The 17240-nt window shown below is 43.2% G+C and overlaps 1 protein-coding gene across 1 annotated transcript; it reads right to left on the reverse strand.

Annotated features, from left to right (window-relative positions):
* Positions 1–13547: 13547 nt before the first annotated feature.
* On the reverse strand, positions 13548–16995 carry LOC136493000 (bisdemethoxycurcumin synthase-like). Its single transcript, XM_066489028.1, has 2 exons — positions 16780–16995; positions 13548–14756 (listed from the first exon to the last, which is right to left on the reverse strand). The coding sequence occupies exons 1-2, from the start codon at positions 16970–16972 to the stop codon at positions 13747–13749; spliced, it is 1203 nt and encodes a 400-aa protein (XP_066345125.1). The 5' UTR covers positions 16973–16995; the 3' UTR covers positions 13548–13746.
* Between the last annotated feature and the right edge of the window lie 245 nt (positions 16996–17240).

Consider the following 17240-nt stretch of genomic DNA (forward strand, 5'->3'; position numbering starts at 1 on the left):
AAGCTTCTTCATCAAGCAAAGGCAAAGCTCTCGCTTGTAGCAAGAAAAAGAAGATGAAGGGCAAGCAAGTTGAGACAAGCTCAAGCTCAAGTTCCTCAAGTGAAGATGAAGAAGAAGATGAGGATGATGATGATGATGATGAAGATTCAAGTGAGGGTCAATCTTCCTCCTCCACCTCTGATCTCAATGAAGAATCAATCAAAGTGATCAACAAGGTGGAGAAGATGATCCAAAGGCTCAATGTCAAGGGTGTGCCCATCCAAATTCAAGATTTCATTTTCTCAAATCAAAGAAATGAACAAAGGAAGAGAGGATGCTATGGATGCGGCGAGTTGGGGCACTTTGTGGAAGTTTGTCCAAACAAGCCCACACCCAAGACAAAGAAGAAGGCATACAAGAACCAAGCCCTCACATCGATAAAATCATGCGATGATTCTTCAAGTGAAGAAGAACCCCATCACAAGAGGCGAGGCCACAAGCACTCATCATCAAGCTCTTCTCGTGTGTGCCTTATGGCACAGGGTAACGAAAGCTCTTCCTCTAGTGAGAGTGATAGTGATGATGATATGCCTTCTTATCATGAACTTGTGCAAGAAAATCTTAAATTTGCTAAAGCCTGCACTAGTCAACAAAAGAAGCTCAAAAGCTTAAAAGAAAAGCTAGATAGTTCACAAAGAGCATACAAAACCTTGCTTGAACAATATGAGAACTTTGCTAATCTCAATATTGAACTATCTACTAAAATTGAGAAACTTGAGGCTAGTGCAACAACAAATGCATGCACAATCAATGATGAGCAACTTGAAAAGAAAAATGAAAAATTAAAAGAAAAGTTAGTTAGCTCACAAGAAGCATATAATAGTTTGCTTGCTAAAATGGAAACCATGTGCAAACATTGTGATGAGCTAACTAATAAAGTTAGTAATCTTGAAGCCGTTAGCACAACCCCCACCAAGGCATCTAAAAAGAAAAGTTCTATCTTTAACATGTCTAAAAAGGATGCCTCTACTTCTTGCAATGATTTATGTTTAGACTCACCTTTGTGCAACCAAGTTTGTGTTGAGAAAGTTGTTGTAGATAATTGCACACAAGAGGTTGCAAAGGAGAATGAGCAACTCAAGCAAGAAGTAGCTCGCCTCACCAAGGACTTGACTCAAGTGAAAGGCAAGGCAAAGCAAACCCAACTTCATCAAGATAACACCGTCAAGGGAGTGAAGAAGCTAGATGAAGGACAAACCGTGGTTTGTTACATGTGCCACAAGGAAGGTCACAAGTCCTATGAGTGCAAGGTGAAGAATGGGGGAGGAGCAAAGAAGAAGGAGAAAAAGTAAACAAGCAAGCTCTCCAACACCTACACCAACAAGGTGGACAAGAAGGCCTCCACACCTTATCTCTTGAAGAAGAAGAAAAATGACAAGGTGGTGGCCATCAAGGTGAACAAGCAAGCCAACAATGGAGTCAAACGCTTTTGGGTGCCAAAGGAAATCATTTCCAACATGAAGAGCACCAAGAAGGTTTGGATCCCGAAAGGGAAGTGAGAAGTCCGTCAAACTTCGTGGAATTTGGAGACTTGGCAAAGTTTGGGTGCATTTCATGGGGTGCATCATGATGGTCAAAGTCATTGCCAAGTGGGTTAGTGAATACTATGGACCCAAATTCCCCTTCCCATGTTAGGTAACTAGATGTCATTACTTTCAATTAGTATTCATTTCAATTGGTATTGTTTTTCAATTGATATACTCCTAAAGCATCTAGTTATCTTTCATGCCTAAATTTGCATTTACATATGGTAGGCTTGCTCGGTTTCATTATCAACCCTTGGAGCAAACCTACATGGTTTAAAATTGTTTAGGAGCACGGCACATAGCTTGTCCTACTTTTGTTTATCTAATATGTGTCAAAGTCCAAATTGTAGATAATCTCTCCCAAATATCATTTTTTAAATGATTCTCACATTCATGAGAAGTCATCCTTCAAATGGTATTTTGATACTTAAATCAATGTGCACCAATTTTACAAGTATTCAACACTTGTGTGCACAAATTTAGGGGGAGCTTAATTCTACAACTTGGATGCTTTGAGACTAACACTTGTTCAAATGGTATCTTTTTTTCAAACCTATCACATGTGTAGTAGTCTCATTGTAAGGAAATTGGAATCCCCGGAGTTAAGCATCATTCTTCAATTGGCATCATCATGTTGATTTCATCTCATATTCATATGCTTTCTCCATGCATTATATAGATTAAACTCTCTTGTACAATAAATTGCTAATTATGCATATGCTTTGCTTTCTACCATATGAATGCATATATTTAGGGAGAGCTTAGTCTATATAATGTGAGAGTCAAATTTTGTGATCCATTTCACTCTCTACACAAAGGATCACAAAATTTGACCCTCCCTTGTGCTACTAATGTCTTCCTTTTTCGGTGTTTGATGCCAAAGGGGGAGAATTTGAAGGACCAAAGACAAGCATTTAATTACAAGTAGTAATGGTCCGAGAAAGGGAGGAAAGTGAATTATGGGTTAGTCTGAGTAATGGGAGAATTTTTTTAGAAAGCTAGGCCTTAATCCATAATATCACATGGGGACATTTGCAAGGGCAAAACAAGCTTTTAAGTAAAGTTTTAATTGGTATCTGTCAATTAGTATCATATAACCTTGCCCTTTGCATTGCATCCTAGCAAGTAGGCAGTTTTTAACTTCCAAATTCTTATTATTTGCTTGCTTTGGTCGTGTTGGCATCAATCACCAAAAAGGGGGAGATTGTAAGGAAAATGGACCCTTGGCCCATTTACTTTGGATTTTGGTGTTTGATGACCAACACAACCAAATTGGACTAATGAATTTGCAAGTGTTTGTTTTGTAGTTCAATAGGGTGCAAGACGTAACTTGGATGAAGGCAACATGATGATCCGATGATCAATACCTCAAGCAAGACCTTAGGAGCACAAGAGAAGACCCAAGAGATCAAGCAAAGTCCAAGCATGAAGATTGGAACCAAGCCATATGCAAGATCACAAAGAAATGAGCTCACTGTGGTGACCAGATGCAGGACCAGACATTGGGCAAGTGGCTCGGTAGATAGGCGACCGGACATTGGACCGAACGTTGACAGCAACCGACCGGACGCATGACAGCAGCATCCGATCGAGTATAGTAAGGTTCCAGAGCGGCAAATCTGTGACCGGACACGTCCGGTGGCAGGTGACCAGACGCTGTCCAGCGTCCGATCAGTATATTGCTGGCTCAATGGTCGGGACGACCGGACGCATCCGGTCAGGATGATTCAGCGTCCGGTCAGTAGCAGTTTCACGGGAATTTGACCCCAACGGCTACTTTCTCAGTGGGGCTTATAAATACAACCCCAACCGACCATTTGAAGATGTGTGGAGCTAAGGAAACATACCAAGGGTGTTGATACACCATTTTAGTGATGTCCACTTGCATAGTGCTTAGTGATTCATCAGGTGATTAGCGTAGGTGCTTTGCGAAGTGCTTAGGTTGATTAGACCACCGCTTATGCGTTTGCTCTAGGTTTAGGCCTAGTGTTTAGTGAGGTTTGCATACCTCTTACCATTCAGTGCTTGCGAGCACCATTGTTGTACATCAGAGGGGCTTAAAGTCTTGCGAGATCACACCAACTGCGTTTGTGGAGTGGCCGCCACCGTGTACCGGAGGGAACAAGGCCCGTGGCGTTTCGGCCGGAAGCTTGATAGTGAAGATGGCGGGGAGCATCAAGGAGAGGCTTGCCGAGAGGCACATCGAAGACCCACTTGTGCATGGGGAAGGCCCGAGGCTATCCACGGAGTTACCCGACTGGGAGCTTTGCCCTTATGAGGGATTCCTTGTGAGGGGCTCCAACGAGGACTAGGGGGAAGCTTGCACACTTCTCGATACCTCGATAAAAATACCAGAGTCATCGACAGGAGTTTGCATATCTCTACCTTGCTCTTTAGATTCCGCATTTACATTGATTGTATTACTCCTTTTGTTTGCAGTAGAGATAGCAACACACTAGCAAAACTGTAGTTGCACATTTAGATAGTTTATCTTTTGCATAGGTTTTGCTAAGGTTAGAAAAAGAGGCCATAGTTTAGAGTTAGAATTTTAAGTTGCCTAATTCACCCCCCCTCTTAGGCGTCACGGTCCCTTCAGATGGATATGATATCAGAAAGTCTAAGCTATTGTTTATCTTATTCCAAGTGATACTAAAGTTCTGGAGATTTATCTTTTGAAAACATAAATTTTTTACATGATGAGTTCCTGTATGACAAAACTTGAATTCCTACCAGAGCCAAATAAGATATTTAGGCTAGGAAAACTTCCACTCATACATGTTGCTTGTTTTGCATTGAGTTTTGTCAAGCTCTGTTGACCCTTATGAGTGGTTTGTCATGCTCTTAAAATCAAGGTCACGTACACACCACCTACATATGCACTACTCCTACACTAGGAATAGGCTTAAAAACATGTCTGATAGGATATCCATCAAATAAATGCTCCAAGTTCTTGTTGCTGTCTCTCAAAAGTTTTGTTGTAGAAAAGACCTTGGGCCATGCAAAAGTTATTCATGAAAAAAATAAAAAAAGTGTTGAGAAAAAAATGGACAAGTGTCCGAGATATTGAAAACAATGGGTACTTAGATGCCCACCTGAAAAAAGAAAAAAAGAGAGAAAGAGATGAATAAGATAGCCCATGTTCTCTTGCAAAGTATTTCCAAGTCCAAAACAGAGATATGTTTTCAAGGAACAAAGTAGAATTAGGTTAGTCACCATATATATCCACCATACATCCATACACATGCACATCTTGATTTGATTGTATGACTTAACTCTCTTTGGATCCGAGGTTTGACTTTACAATATATGTATTGCAAGTATGCTCTTTCATGCTATTTCCACTCCTATGAGCTCCACATAAGCCTTAGTTGTAGGAAAAGAAAGGCATGACATCACTATTGCCTTGGTGAGGATCCACAAATACCATATATGTTGAGAGACTTGAGAGTGTCATAAAAAAGAAGCTCTGAGTTTTATTTTGAAACTTATAAAAACTCCAAAATAATGGTTGAACAAATAACTTGAGACATAGTGCTTGACTTGATCGTTCTGTCTTTCAATTACTCAAGACCCAAGTGAAGGCTAAAAGCCCCATGGTTGAAGGTAATATGAGTAAGTTTAAAAGTCAGATCAATTTATTCTAATCCGAAGGAGAATTCTTGTTTAAACGCATGTGTACTTTTGAGGTGTGAAAACATTGATGCAACTCCTGATCTAGTTGCTGAGTTTAGCATTGCTCTAGGATGAGCTAAGGTTAAGCTTGGGGGAGTTTGTTGACAGTAGTTAACAAACATTATAAACAGTCAATATAATTTGAATAAGGGCATAAAAGTAATCACCAACATAGACTTAGGGGTTTAACTAACAAATTTCACAAGTTTTGGTGAATCTATCTTTTTAGCAGGGTTTATCTAGAAAGCCATCAAGGTGGGCCTAGATGTCAGAAGTAATCACGCTTATCCACAATGAAAATAACTCTAGAAGGTTCTAGAGGACACCAGAAGCCATACCACCAAATAAGACCACAAGTGGCAGACTGGCCCCACCTGCAGGTTGGCTGGCCTCCTGGGCCCATTGTCAACCTCCATCTCGTGATGTCGGTTCTCCACCGCCTTAGGGTTTGCATCTACACCGTCCTTTCATGTTGATTTGATCTGAGGGCTCAGAATGGATGCTATGGCCTATATATACTAGCCCCTACCCCCCTCCCTAAGGCATCAAGTCATTTGAGCAGACAAAAACCCTAATCATCCTCAAAGCTCCATCATATTCTAGGGCATAGCTATCTAGGCTAGCTAGCTAGGATAAGTCTAGAGGGAGGCAAGCTTCGCTTGGATTCCAAATCTTGTCAAGATCGTGGCTTGGTATAGCCCCTTGTATCCTCTTTTATCTTTCATTATTCAAATGTTTGCTACAATTGATTCGATATTATTCTTAATATTATTCATGTTCCTAGTTATCATGTTCATCATCTACTTTGATTATATGCTTAGTATAGTTAGATTATCATCATGTTTAAGCATAAGTTTGTATAGTGCTCGCTCCAAGGTACTAGGGGTGAGTGGTCGACATTGTGTAAGCATGGTGCTTATACGTTGTTTACCTATAGATGCACCCTATATTCGAGGCCATGTGGTAGATCGTGGATGTGACATTCCTGTTGAGTCTGTTGTAGTCCACTCCCTGAATATAGGACAAGTAGGATCTAGTTACGAAGGAAGACAAGCTTTGTTCTTAAACTTCCTTAGTAATATCTCTTATGTGTAGATATGAAGTAAATCTTAGCCATAACTACTAAGTGTAATTGCACTAATTAGGATATGCTTTGACTTGTAATTAAGAATGACTTAAGAATTATTCCTCTAATATTCTACTTAGCCATGCTAATGCCATAGAAAGAAGTACTCTGAGTGATCATTTATCATTTATCATTACTTATCCTATTTATCTCTTGACTTACCCCTGTTATGAGTAGAAGTTGGGTTATGGTTTATTTCGCCATCATGTGTATAAATTATCAATATATTCCAACTACCTGTCCTTCCCTGTGGTAAAAATATAAATAACGATACTTGGAATACTTCCGGGTGAAGTGCTACAATGGTATATTATCTGTGCGCTTGTAGATCCTTTTCATTCATTTATATATTCTTTCTAGTCACATAAAATACTAAAAGTACTTCATGGCGTCATTCTAAAAATGGCACTAGGTAGTACCAACAAGTATTTCTAGCATCATAGCTTGGGATGACAGCTTAGTAAAAGTGATGCTAAGAAATGTCAATAACATTAGGTGGCTGCTTAAACAAGGGACAAGTTAATAAATACCAACACCAGGTTAGAACCAATCATAGCAACTAGCCATTGATGCTTTGCATATACAACCTTCCACCTTGGCTTTATATGAAGCGGTTGTACATCCAAATGTCACTACTGATCCAATGGCCAAACACAACCTAGAAATTACATCGATGTGCATCTAGAACCATTGGTGGATGGTCTACGAAAGATATGGGAAGAGTGTGTGAAGGATGTTTTGAACGAGTACATAAAAGAACATGTCATAATCAAGGGAATACTGGTCGCTGCAATCAACAACTTGCTAGGGCGAGGCTGCTGGTCTAGCAAAAATAAAAAAGCATACATATACTGGATGTGTCGAGTGCTTGGATGAGACTAATGCGGTATGGCTACTGAACAACTAGAAGATGTGTTATATGGGACACAGTATGTTCCTACATAAGGACCACCCTTACCGTAGGAACAAAAAATCACTTAATGGGACTAATGAGAAATGGGGACAACCAAAATATTATGATGGGACTGAGATACTTGAAGAAGTAAACAAACTCAAAATTGTCCTTGGGAAGGGTGAAGGGGTAGTACCCGTGCTAGCCGATGCTCTGTGGAAGGAAAAATTGGTTTTCTAGAAACTACCTTATTGGCCACTTTGAGTGTATGTCACTGTCTTGATCCCATGCACATTTCTTAAAACATTTGCACTAACACACTGAACACCTTGATGAACATGGGAGGGGCAGCAAAGGATTCACTAAAAACACACCTGGACATGCAAGCTTAGAAAGAGTTACATCCCATAAAGTCTTGGGGATGGCTAGAGGAAACATTTGGTTGTATCATCGACCTAGAAAAATGGAGAAAAGGCAATGGTATGTTCTTTCTTAATGAACTCAATGTCTCGACGGGCTACTATGTGAACCTAAAGAGGCTAGTTTGGTTGTATGAATGCCCATGACTATCATGTCATTATGACTCATCTGCTCCTAGTTGCCCTTCGTGGTATCCTCCTCGACAAGGTCCACTACCCAATCATAAAGTTGTGCTCATTCTTCAATGCAATCTAACAAAATGTCATTGATGTGACCAAGCTGGACCAGTTGTAGCAGGACATAGCCAATACCTTAAGTAGGCTTGAGATGCATTTTCCACTGACTTACTTTGATATGTCAATGCATCTACTTGTTCATCTTGTTGACCAGATTAGAGGCCTTGGCCACATCAAGAAGTATCTTAGGGATAGATTCATAATAGGAGGGGATTACTGTTCAGAATAAGGCTGAGGAAGACATGTCGCTTCATAAAGCTTGATGACCAGCCACCTTCAGGTGATGAGGATGATGGTGAATTGTCACCTCATAGGGCACTAATGCCACCTAGAGATCATCTGCCTCGATCTTCATGCCCCTAGAGGAGATGACTCTCCTCTACATCCTCATAATTCTGTATCACCCATATAAAAGAGAAGTCTCCTCCTTCCCCCCTCCACCTACCTCTTCATCACACCACATAAAAGAGAAATCTCCCCCTCCTCCTCCACCTACCTCTTCATCACACCACATAAAAGAGAAGTCCCCCTCCTACTCCTCTCCTCCTCCATCAAGATCCAAACAAGTTCCATCACAACCCTCAACAAGATCAACCTTGTAGAAAAGGTCATCTGATTCTGTAGGTAATGCTCCCAAATCTAGTCTAGAAAAGAAGCCGATGAGCGTGAGCATAACAAGCTTGTTGAATATGAGGCAAGAGTTAGAGGCTACAAGCAAGGAGAAAATTTTGGGCATACCTCGGCCCTCCAAATACAAAAGGAAAACTAGAAGCACTACGAATAAAGATAGAGTCATAGAAGAACACATTCTTGAGAAGCTAGCGATACAGAACCTGGTTGTAGATTTTAAACTAAGCATGGAGGATGCTGAGAAGATCTATAGCGGTCAAAAAGAAATTGACAAGGCAAAAACTACAAACAAGTATAAAAGAGGCAAACCTTTGATGGAAACCAAAGCGGAGATTAGAGATTGGCCAATAGATATGCGTTAACTGCATGCGTATTACATTTTTATACCAAAGTAGGTGTCAGAGGTTTTGAAGTTATTGTCCCCGCCGAATGCATTTTTAATAAACAAGAAGAGAAGCACTATGTCGAATATGAGTCCTTGTTTCATCTCTTCTAGAGGCGGGACCTCGATACGCAAAAATTGTTGTTGTGGACTTTTGTAAGTACCCTATGATCACGATATTAACTAGACTATGTCTTCAACATTTGAACATATACCATGCTTATGCAGGTTGTAGGCACACGTTTGCGTAGAGAATGACCTCGATCATATAGCCTTCTTGGACCACTGTCAAGTAAATGAGAAAACATGCTGACGCGATTAATGTTGTGATGGGGCAGATCAGATTGAACCTATGACCAAAATCTTCTATGTGAAATCAAACATACTCCTAGCAAACAACTGCAATGATGTATTATCGATCCTTATTTTTGTGCTTCTTATCTTTTTGAAGATTATTCATTAAGTTTGACTTTGTGATTGCAGTTTCAATTTCGTCTCTTAGATATCAAACTTGCAGAATCACGAATCAAGGTGTGGGACACAAAGAAAAGGCCACTTTCTCAGATCAAGCACCTACTCACAGTGCTAAATAAGTAAATGAACCTAGTAACATATAATTTTCTAATCACATAATACATTCTAATGTCATCACCTTTCACTCTTTATAATGTTGCATACAGTATCATGAAAAATATGGACGGGAACAGGTGGACCCAATTAGATGTTGATTATATGCAAATGGAAACCCTACAACAGCCGATGGCCAACAACAAATGCGGGTTCTACATGATGTGGGCAGTGCATGTGTACTGTGGGAGCAAAAGGGAAGGGAATAAAATGGTGTGCAGCTTTCTCATTTCATGTATGTCGGTTAATTCAACAAAACACACTACTGTTTTGTCTTGTGCATTTCGATATCATCTTGGTTCAACGACAGCGCGAGAAACTTAAACACAAAAAGCTACTAGACTTCAAGATCAGAGGATTCCAAGATGAGCTAGCATCCTTCATCCTGGAGGCGGTGTTGAGCAAAAATGGACCTTTCTCCATTTCACGGTCCAAGAAGTACAAAAAGGATTATGATAAATCCATGTTTCACAGACTATTGTAATATATACATTGTAATTGTAACAAATACATTATTGTAACATTTGTAATATAAATCTTGATGGATTTGTGATGTATGTGGGTCTAGTAACCAAAGGAAATAAAAAGTATTAGACAAAAATAATAAAATCAATTATTAAATAACAATATGGGAAAATTGGATCACTGCCTGGTCACCAACAAGCCGGCAGTCACTAGTAGAGAAACGACTTTTGATCCACTTCAAAATTTGGCTTTAGTCCCGGTATTTTTTGCGCCCGAGACTAGAGAAACCTTTAGTCCCGGTTGGTAGCTCCAACCGGGATTAAAGGTCCCTGCCAACGGCTACTGCGGCAGGCTTTTGCTGCAGGGGACCTTTAGTCCCGGTTGGAGCTACCAACCGGGACTAAAGGTTAACTTTTACTCTCGGTTGGCCCCTCCAACCGGGAGTAAAAGTCTACGGGACCTTTAGTCCCGATTAGAGCTACCAACCCGGACTAAAGTTAACTTTTACTCCCGGTTGGTCCCTCCAACTGGGAGTAAAAGTCTACTCCCGGCTTTAAAGCAACGTCCCCATCCCCAGTCCCCTCTCTCTCGCATCAGCATCCCACTTCCCACCCATCTGCTTCCGTCTATGCCATCCCACCACAGTCATCCGCCTGACCCATGCCGCCCTCAGCACATGGAGAAGTAGCCCGCCCCTCCCACTACACGAAGCCGACCCCGCGGCCGTCGCGCGCACGCTCGCCAAGATGGCGAAGCCGAAGAAGGTCGACGTCATGGTCAAGGAGGGCGGGGGCACCGAGGTGTTCATCGTCGAGAAGCCCATCCGCGGCGGGGAGCAGGTTCTTTCAGCGCCGGTCACCCGCTTCGCGGCTCTCGTGAGGGAGGAGGAGGAGGAGACGGCTGAGGAGGCTCCACAGGCCGTCGACGGCGTGGCCCCGTAGGATGAAAAAGCAAGCCGCCCGTGGTGTGACTAGTTATCTTCATATGCTACTACTAGTATTATAGTATCATCTGCTGAGTTTTATGGTATCTCTACCAGTACTGTCATGTTAGGGTGGATGGATCTGAGTTTGTATGGTGATTGATCTATCCTTTGTCATCTGAGTTCGTGTATGGTGACTGTTATGTTAGTATCTGTCGTCTTTGCCTACTATCCGTATGTTGATGATGATTCTGGATGAACTGCGTGCGTTTGATTCGCGGCTCTATATCTTTGATTCTGCGTTTATATTTCGTCATCCATTCAAGTCCGTAAGTTGAGTTGCTCTATTGAATTTCGTTGGATGGACTTAATTGGATGTGCATCCGTATTGCCAGGTCTAGTGTTGTTCCGATCAGACCTTTAGTCCCGGGCGAGAAACCGGGACTAAAGGAGGGGCCCTTTAGACCCGGTTGGTATTATCAACCGGGACTAAAGGTGGATCTTTAGTCCTGAGCGAGAAACCGGGACTAAAGGAGGAGCTCTTTAGTCCCGGATTCATGCTCCTGGTTGGGAAACCGGGACTGAAGGGGTTTCTCAACCGGGAGTACAGCTTGTTTCTGTGCTAGTGAGTGATCATAGGTATAGCTAGCACTACCAGCTTAAGTACTGAACCAGCAGTGTTACTCACATCAACACTGCCAGTTGCAGTCCAGATCCGGCAAAGATCATAGGTATATCAATGCTGGTTTAGGTTCTAATCCGACAGTGTTGCTCAAATCGACACTCCCGGTTGTTGTTACGAAGCGGCAGTTTTGCTCAAATTAACACTGCCGTTTGGTGTTACAAACCATAGTGAAGTTTGTTATCGCTGTCATTTTTTTTAACCGGCAGTGATAGAAAAGCCACATCACTGCCGCTTTTCTTCTACCGATCCAAATTCTGGCAGTGATAGGAGGGTTTGAACCTGCAGTGATTTCGTTAGGGGTAGTGACATGTGTGTTTGTTTCTTTTAACCTAAATCCAGCCGAAGGATGGTCATCGAGAAATATTAGCTTCAGAGCGGATGACAAACCAGTGCTGAACTAAGAGAAAATCCCAATGATCGCCGGATTCTAACGGTCCTAGCCCGTTCAAGAGTGGGAAATTTGACTACTGCTACTCTGTGCAATTGGTTGCGACCAAGTGCCTTGGGTTCCTCAAAGGAGGGATGGGGTTTCGCGCGAAGAAGATTGGGGGCGAGTTTCATCCTCGATCGGGTAGTTTCGCTAGGGGCTGGTGATGTAGAGCCTATGTGGTGCCTGTCCTAGAGCTGTTTTGAGGTGATTTTGTAGTCGATAAAAGGACATCGACGCCTCAGCATGTCTTTTGAGGGAGCAGCTTTGCACGGGGAGAAAGGTACAACAACCTCTTCAAAAGATTAAAGCCAGTGGAGCTATGGAGGGAGGTGTGGATATGCACGAGTGATCCAGGTATGTTGAAGGTGGCCCTGTGGTTGGAGTGGAGGCTGATGGCATGGGACAAGGAGCAAGCTAGCTAGGTTGAGCATGGTCGAAGAGATAAAGAGATATATTTGGAAGAGGGTTCGCCAATTAGAAGTGGCAACAGCAAGAAATTCATGTGAGCAACCTCGCCTGGATCACAGAGGGACACCAGAGATCTCGAAGGCAGGTCGATGACACTATCAATATCGCAGCAGAAAAGGAAGAGGGGAAGGAGAAGTGGGAGAGCCCAAAGCTGTTGGGCTAGATTCAACCCAACAAAACCAGCAGTACTTGTAGCCCAAAGGGCCTCACAAATTTGGGACCATCTACTAGCTCAAGTTTAGTTGCATGCGGATCAAGAGGACGACGTCCATGTGTGAAAACCATCGAGCTCCATCCTATACTCGGCCAAATCGACTATCGTCAGTTCTCTACCGGAGCAGTCTCCTTTGAGCTGTACAAGCGCATTTGGAAGTCTTGGACACCGTTGAAGTACAAGTTCTTTCTGTGGATGACAGCGCATCGGCGGTGCTGGACTGCGGACCGCCTAGCACGATGTAGCCTACCACACCCTCAACACTGTCCCCTCTGCGACCAAGATGAAGAGATGATCTACCACATCCTAACCACTTGAGTCGGCCAAACATCCTTACGCCTTCACTGGGTTACGATGACTTCTATGCTTGTTAGCGAAGTGTGTCGCGGCCAACAACCAAGGTGGCGACGAAGGGTTTCAACACTTTGATCAGTTCTCCTTGCTTGGATGCTTTGCAAGCATTGGAACCGATGCGTCATTTTTTTTTTTTTTTTTTGCGAAGGGGAACCGATGCGTAGTTGATGGCATCTGTACATCAGTATCGTCGTTGCTTCAAGAGGCATGCGACCAAGGGCACCTCTGGACCTCAGTGGTAGCTAAGGCGCTAGGCTTGTTATAGGAAAACTGAGCGGCCGATGCTGTGTTTCGAAACATTTGAGGGCACAAATCACTAACCAAGCCATGGATTCAGCATGTAATCATATCGTTTTCTCTATTAATGAAATGAGAAAAATACATATGGTTTATATTGGTTGTATCCGTGCTGCAATGCACGGAAAATTTTTGCAAGTAAAAATATAGAGATGATCATAATTATATTATTATATCCAACACATATAGACCATTAGTTTATTTGGAACAGCTGAACTGAATACACACGTACACACTTAACTACAGTATTTGACCAAGTCACACATGTACACTTACATGGCTAAGCAATTATTCAACATGATGCAAGTTACTAGTAGCATGCAATGCCAACAAGGTCACAATAAATACATATAATAACCAGCTAATTCTTCTTGGGATCGCTCGGGATGCGCAGCACCATCGTCTCGATTGTGATTCCGGGTCCGAAGGCCATCATCACCCCCAACTCCGGTAGCTGGTGGTCATGGTCGCCTTTCTCTTCCCTAAGGCGGCGGCGTCGTAGCTCATCCAGCACGAAGACTATGGTTGCGCCGCTCATGTTTCCGTATTCCCGCAGAACGTGCCGGCTGGCCGCCAGCTTCCCTGGCTCCAGCTTAAGCACTTCCTCTATCTTATCCAAGATTGGGCGGCCACCCGGATGCACAGCCCAGAATAGGTCGTTCCATGTCACCTCGACGTCGTCTCCCAGCGCCGACCTAAAGGCATTGAGCAGGGCCCACTCGACGTTCTGTCCCAGCAGCATCGGCACCTGGATGGCGAGGTGGAAATCTAGGCCGCCTGCTGAGACTTGCATGCCCAGCGCGTACTCGGTCTCTGGTATCGTCGTCTGTGTGGCGGAAACCATCTCGAACAGCGGGCGTTCGCCGGCGGTCAAGGGGCCAGCGCCAACGATGACAGCGCCAGCGCCGTCCCCGAATAAAGCGTGGCCGACGAGGTTGCTCCCGTCGGGACCGCCGAAGCAGACGAGGGTGATTTCAGAGCAGGCCACGAGGACACGCGCGCCGCGGTTGTTCTCGGCGAGCTCCTTTGCCAAGTGAAGTGCCCTGCCACCGCCGTAGCAGCCGTGGAGGCTGAGTATGGTGCGGCAGACAGAAGGGCGGAGGCCGAGGAGGGAGGCTAGCTGCAGGTCAGCACTCGGGGCACCGGAGGCGGAGTAGGTGCTGAAGATGAGGTGGGTGATGTCGGTGGCTGGACGTCCCCACTCGGCGATGGCCTTCACCGAGGCGGACTCTGCGAGCTTGGGGACTTCGGTTGCAACAATGTCGCTGCGAGCATCAAGGGATGGAAGAGCTCTGTCGATGAACTCCGGGTGGGCACGGAGTATTTCTTCGGTCATGTGGAAGTGCCGCTTCTCTATGCCTGTTTTATTGCCTGAAATCAAATTTGAAACTTCAGACAGTTTATTTATATATATGTAGCTATACCATTATTTTGATCTCTAGTATGAGTGCAAAAAACTCAGTCGGTTGAGCTTATACCGTTTCCCGTACTTGAAAAAAGGCAACATGTACAGTACATATACAAGTGATGCAGCGGACCTATAGCCTGAAAAATCTAGACAACCATGACACGTGAACATCTACAAAATCCACGGTAACAAAAGAACGACCACTACCATGGAAACAATTTTGTGTACAAAAATACGAGCTAGATTTTATTTCCAGACGTAGATCTCTCGATACGTATGCCATATCTATATATCACCTAGGGACCTAATGAACAAGGGCAACGTTTGTGAATCTATTTTTTCAGAGATAATAATCTCCTAAGAAATGAATGCAAATACGTGGAGGCAGATCTCTTAAGGGTTTGCCTATGTAAATATTTTACGCACACAAGAACTCATAAGATTTTTATGTGTTCAAATGAAGACGAGTTCTATATCAAAATTACTGATCTTAGAACCCTAGATAATTGTTTTAGATTATTATATTTTAATTTTTTTTTAATTTTCCAACATGAGATCTCAGATGTTGACAAGGTCAACACTAAAGTTATAGTGGTCGATGCGACCTACAACTTTGTAGTGGTTCTTATTTGAGATTGTTATAATCCCACACTAATTTTACGCTCTTAGAATTTGAAATTCCAAACTTTGGTTATTGATAGCGTCTATACCAAAGTTGTAGACCTTAACATGATCTACATCTTGTAGTCAACAACATTTTTTTAGATAATTTAGGGGCCCAAATACGCCTTAAAAACTATTCGATCTCACTACTATAGATATGATTTCAAGAGATATCTTCTTCTTTTTTAATAGAGGTGGCTCAATTTACTACCGCCTCTACAAATCGGTTCGAACTGAGCCGCTCTAAAAATGTATTTGTAGAGATTACTGCTATTTTTAGCTGCTTCTACAAATGCCCCTATTTTTAGAGGCGACTCTAGATACAGTTCCTCTACAAATGGATGTAAAGCCGCCTGTAAAAATCGATTTGTAGGCAGTTAGATCTAGAGCACATTAAAATTCGATGTTTTTAAATGACCTCAGATGGATAACGACCAAAACGAAAGTTTTAGAACTCAGCAATATGTATAACTTTGCAGTTGAAAACTTTTTCATGCGAATTCAGTTAGGGTCCCAAATACTCATTTCAAAATCCCAAAAACATAACACGAGGGGAATGAATATGCCCTATGGACATAACTATTTTTAGGGTGAAGTGACTAGAGGAGAATTCTGCTATTTTTTGGGCCCAAATTTATGATTTCCGAACAACGATTTGTAAAGGTTGCCATATTTGAAGCTACACACGAGGATACAGGTCCTATGTTCAAATCCCACGCCTGCCCATCATGCAAAAAAATCGCATGACTTAGTGACTTGTGTTACCAACCGTTGAAGGCATCTCAGGATTAAAACAAATCGATCGCCAAAATCGGCGATACTAGTGAGGTTTTAGAACCGGCTGTGATGACGTGTAGTAGTGCTGTATATCCCCTCCACTCTCCCTCACAGCACGACATCCCTCCTAATCTCCACACGTAGGAGACACGTCAGCGGGATCCCGGCATGCAGGCAACGGCCACCGCGGCACACAGGGCAACGTGTCGTCACCAACGGGAATGGCGCCCCTAGTGGGGTAGGCGCATCGTGTTCCTCTAGACGTGAAAGAGGGAGAAATGAAGCCATCACCAGGCGACCTGAATTGCATCTGCACACGGTGGCACGGCGGCTAGTCCGCGAAGCAGCGGAGGCAGCAATCAAAGAGCGGCAAAAGTCCCTGCTCCTGATCAAGTAGATGTTCCTTGTTCCTTAGCGCCCTCTCATTAGTCTCCATCTTCGTGCACCCCTCTCCACTTGAGTAGAATTAGAATACTACAACTTGCATACATAGAAGTCCAGGCTAAAAAAACAACATGTAGCATGTGCATGCTTATATAGACTTACATATTCTTATTAACTTTTCCTTCAGGCCAATAAGGTGATCGCTTTTGGTTACGCGGAAGAACTGGTCGGCGAATTCGTCCTGGGACAGGATGGTGCCGGAGGGGTTTGCTGTCGCGATGGCGAGCACCGCGGCAGGGCCTTCACCGTGCTGCATGCTCCGGCTCTCATGCACTGCGGACTTAGTCCTTATCATGGCTTGATGAGATGGGTTTTTCAACTATATGGGCTTGATGAGATGGGTGCCTGCTGCCACAGGCTTAATTTATAGTACAGGATAATAGCAAATGTTAATGAACTGTTGGAATTGGCTGCATGTACCGTTGGAAGTTGGCCAGACTAGGCCGAGCGCTTAATAAAGAGATAATTGCATGTCTTAGCAGGATATGCTAGTGGATGCTGATGCGGATAGCTTGCACGGTGAGATAAAATGTTAGTGGGGATTTAAAATATATTGCATTTTC

The sequence above is a fragment of the Miscanthus floridulus genome, chromosome 11 (genome assembly GCF_019320115.1).
Source record: "Miscanthus floridulus cultivar M001 chromosome 11, ASM1932011v1, whole genome shotgun sequence".
Taxonomy (NCBI): Eukaryota; Viridiplantae; Streptophyta; class Magnoliopsida; order Poales; family Poaceae; genus Miscanthus; species Miscanthus floridulus.

Coding starts and splice junctions, on each gene's coding strand:
- LOC136493000 (XM_066489028.1), bottom strand. CDS start 16,972: ATGATAAGGACTAAGTCCGCAGTGCATGAGAGCCGGAGCATGCAGCAC. Junction 14,757..16,779: donor GGAAAAGTTAATAAGAATAT/GTAAGTCTATAT, acceptor ATTTGATTTCAG/GCAATAAAACAGGCATAGAG.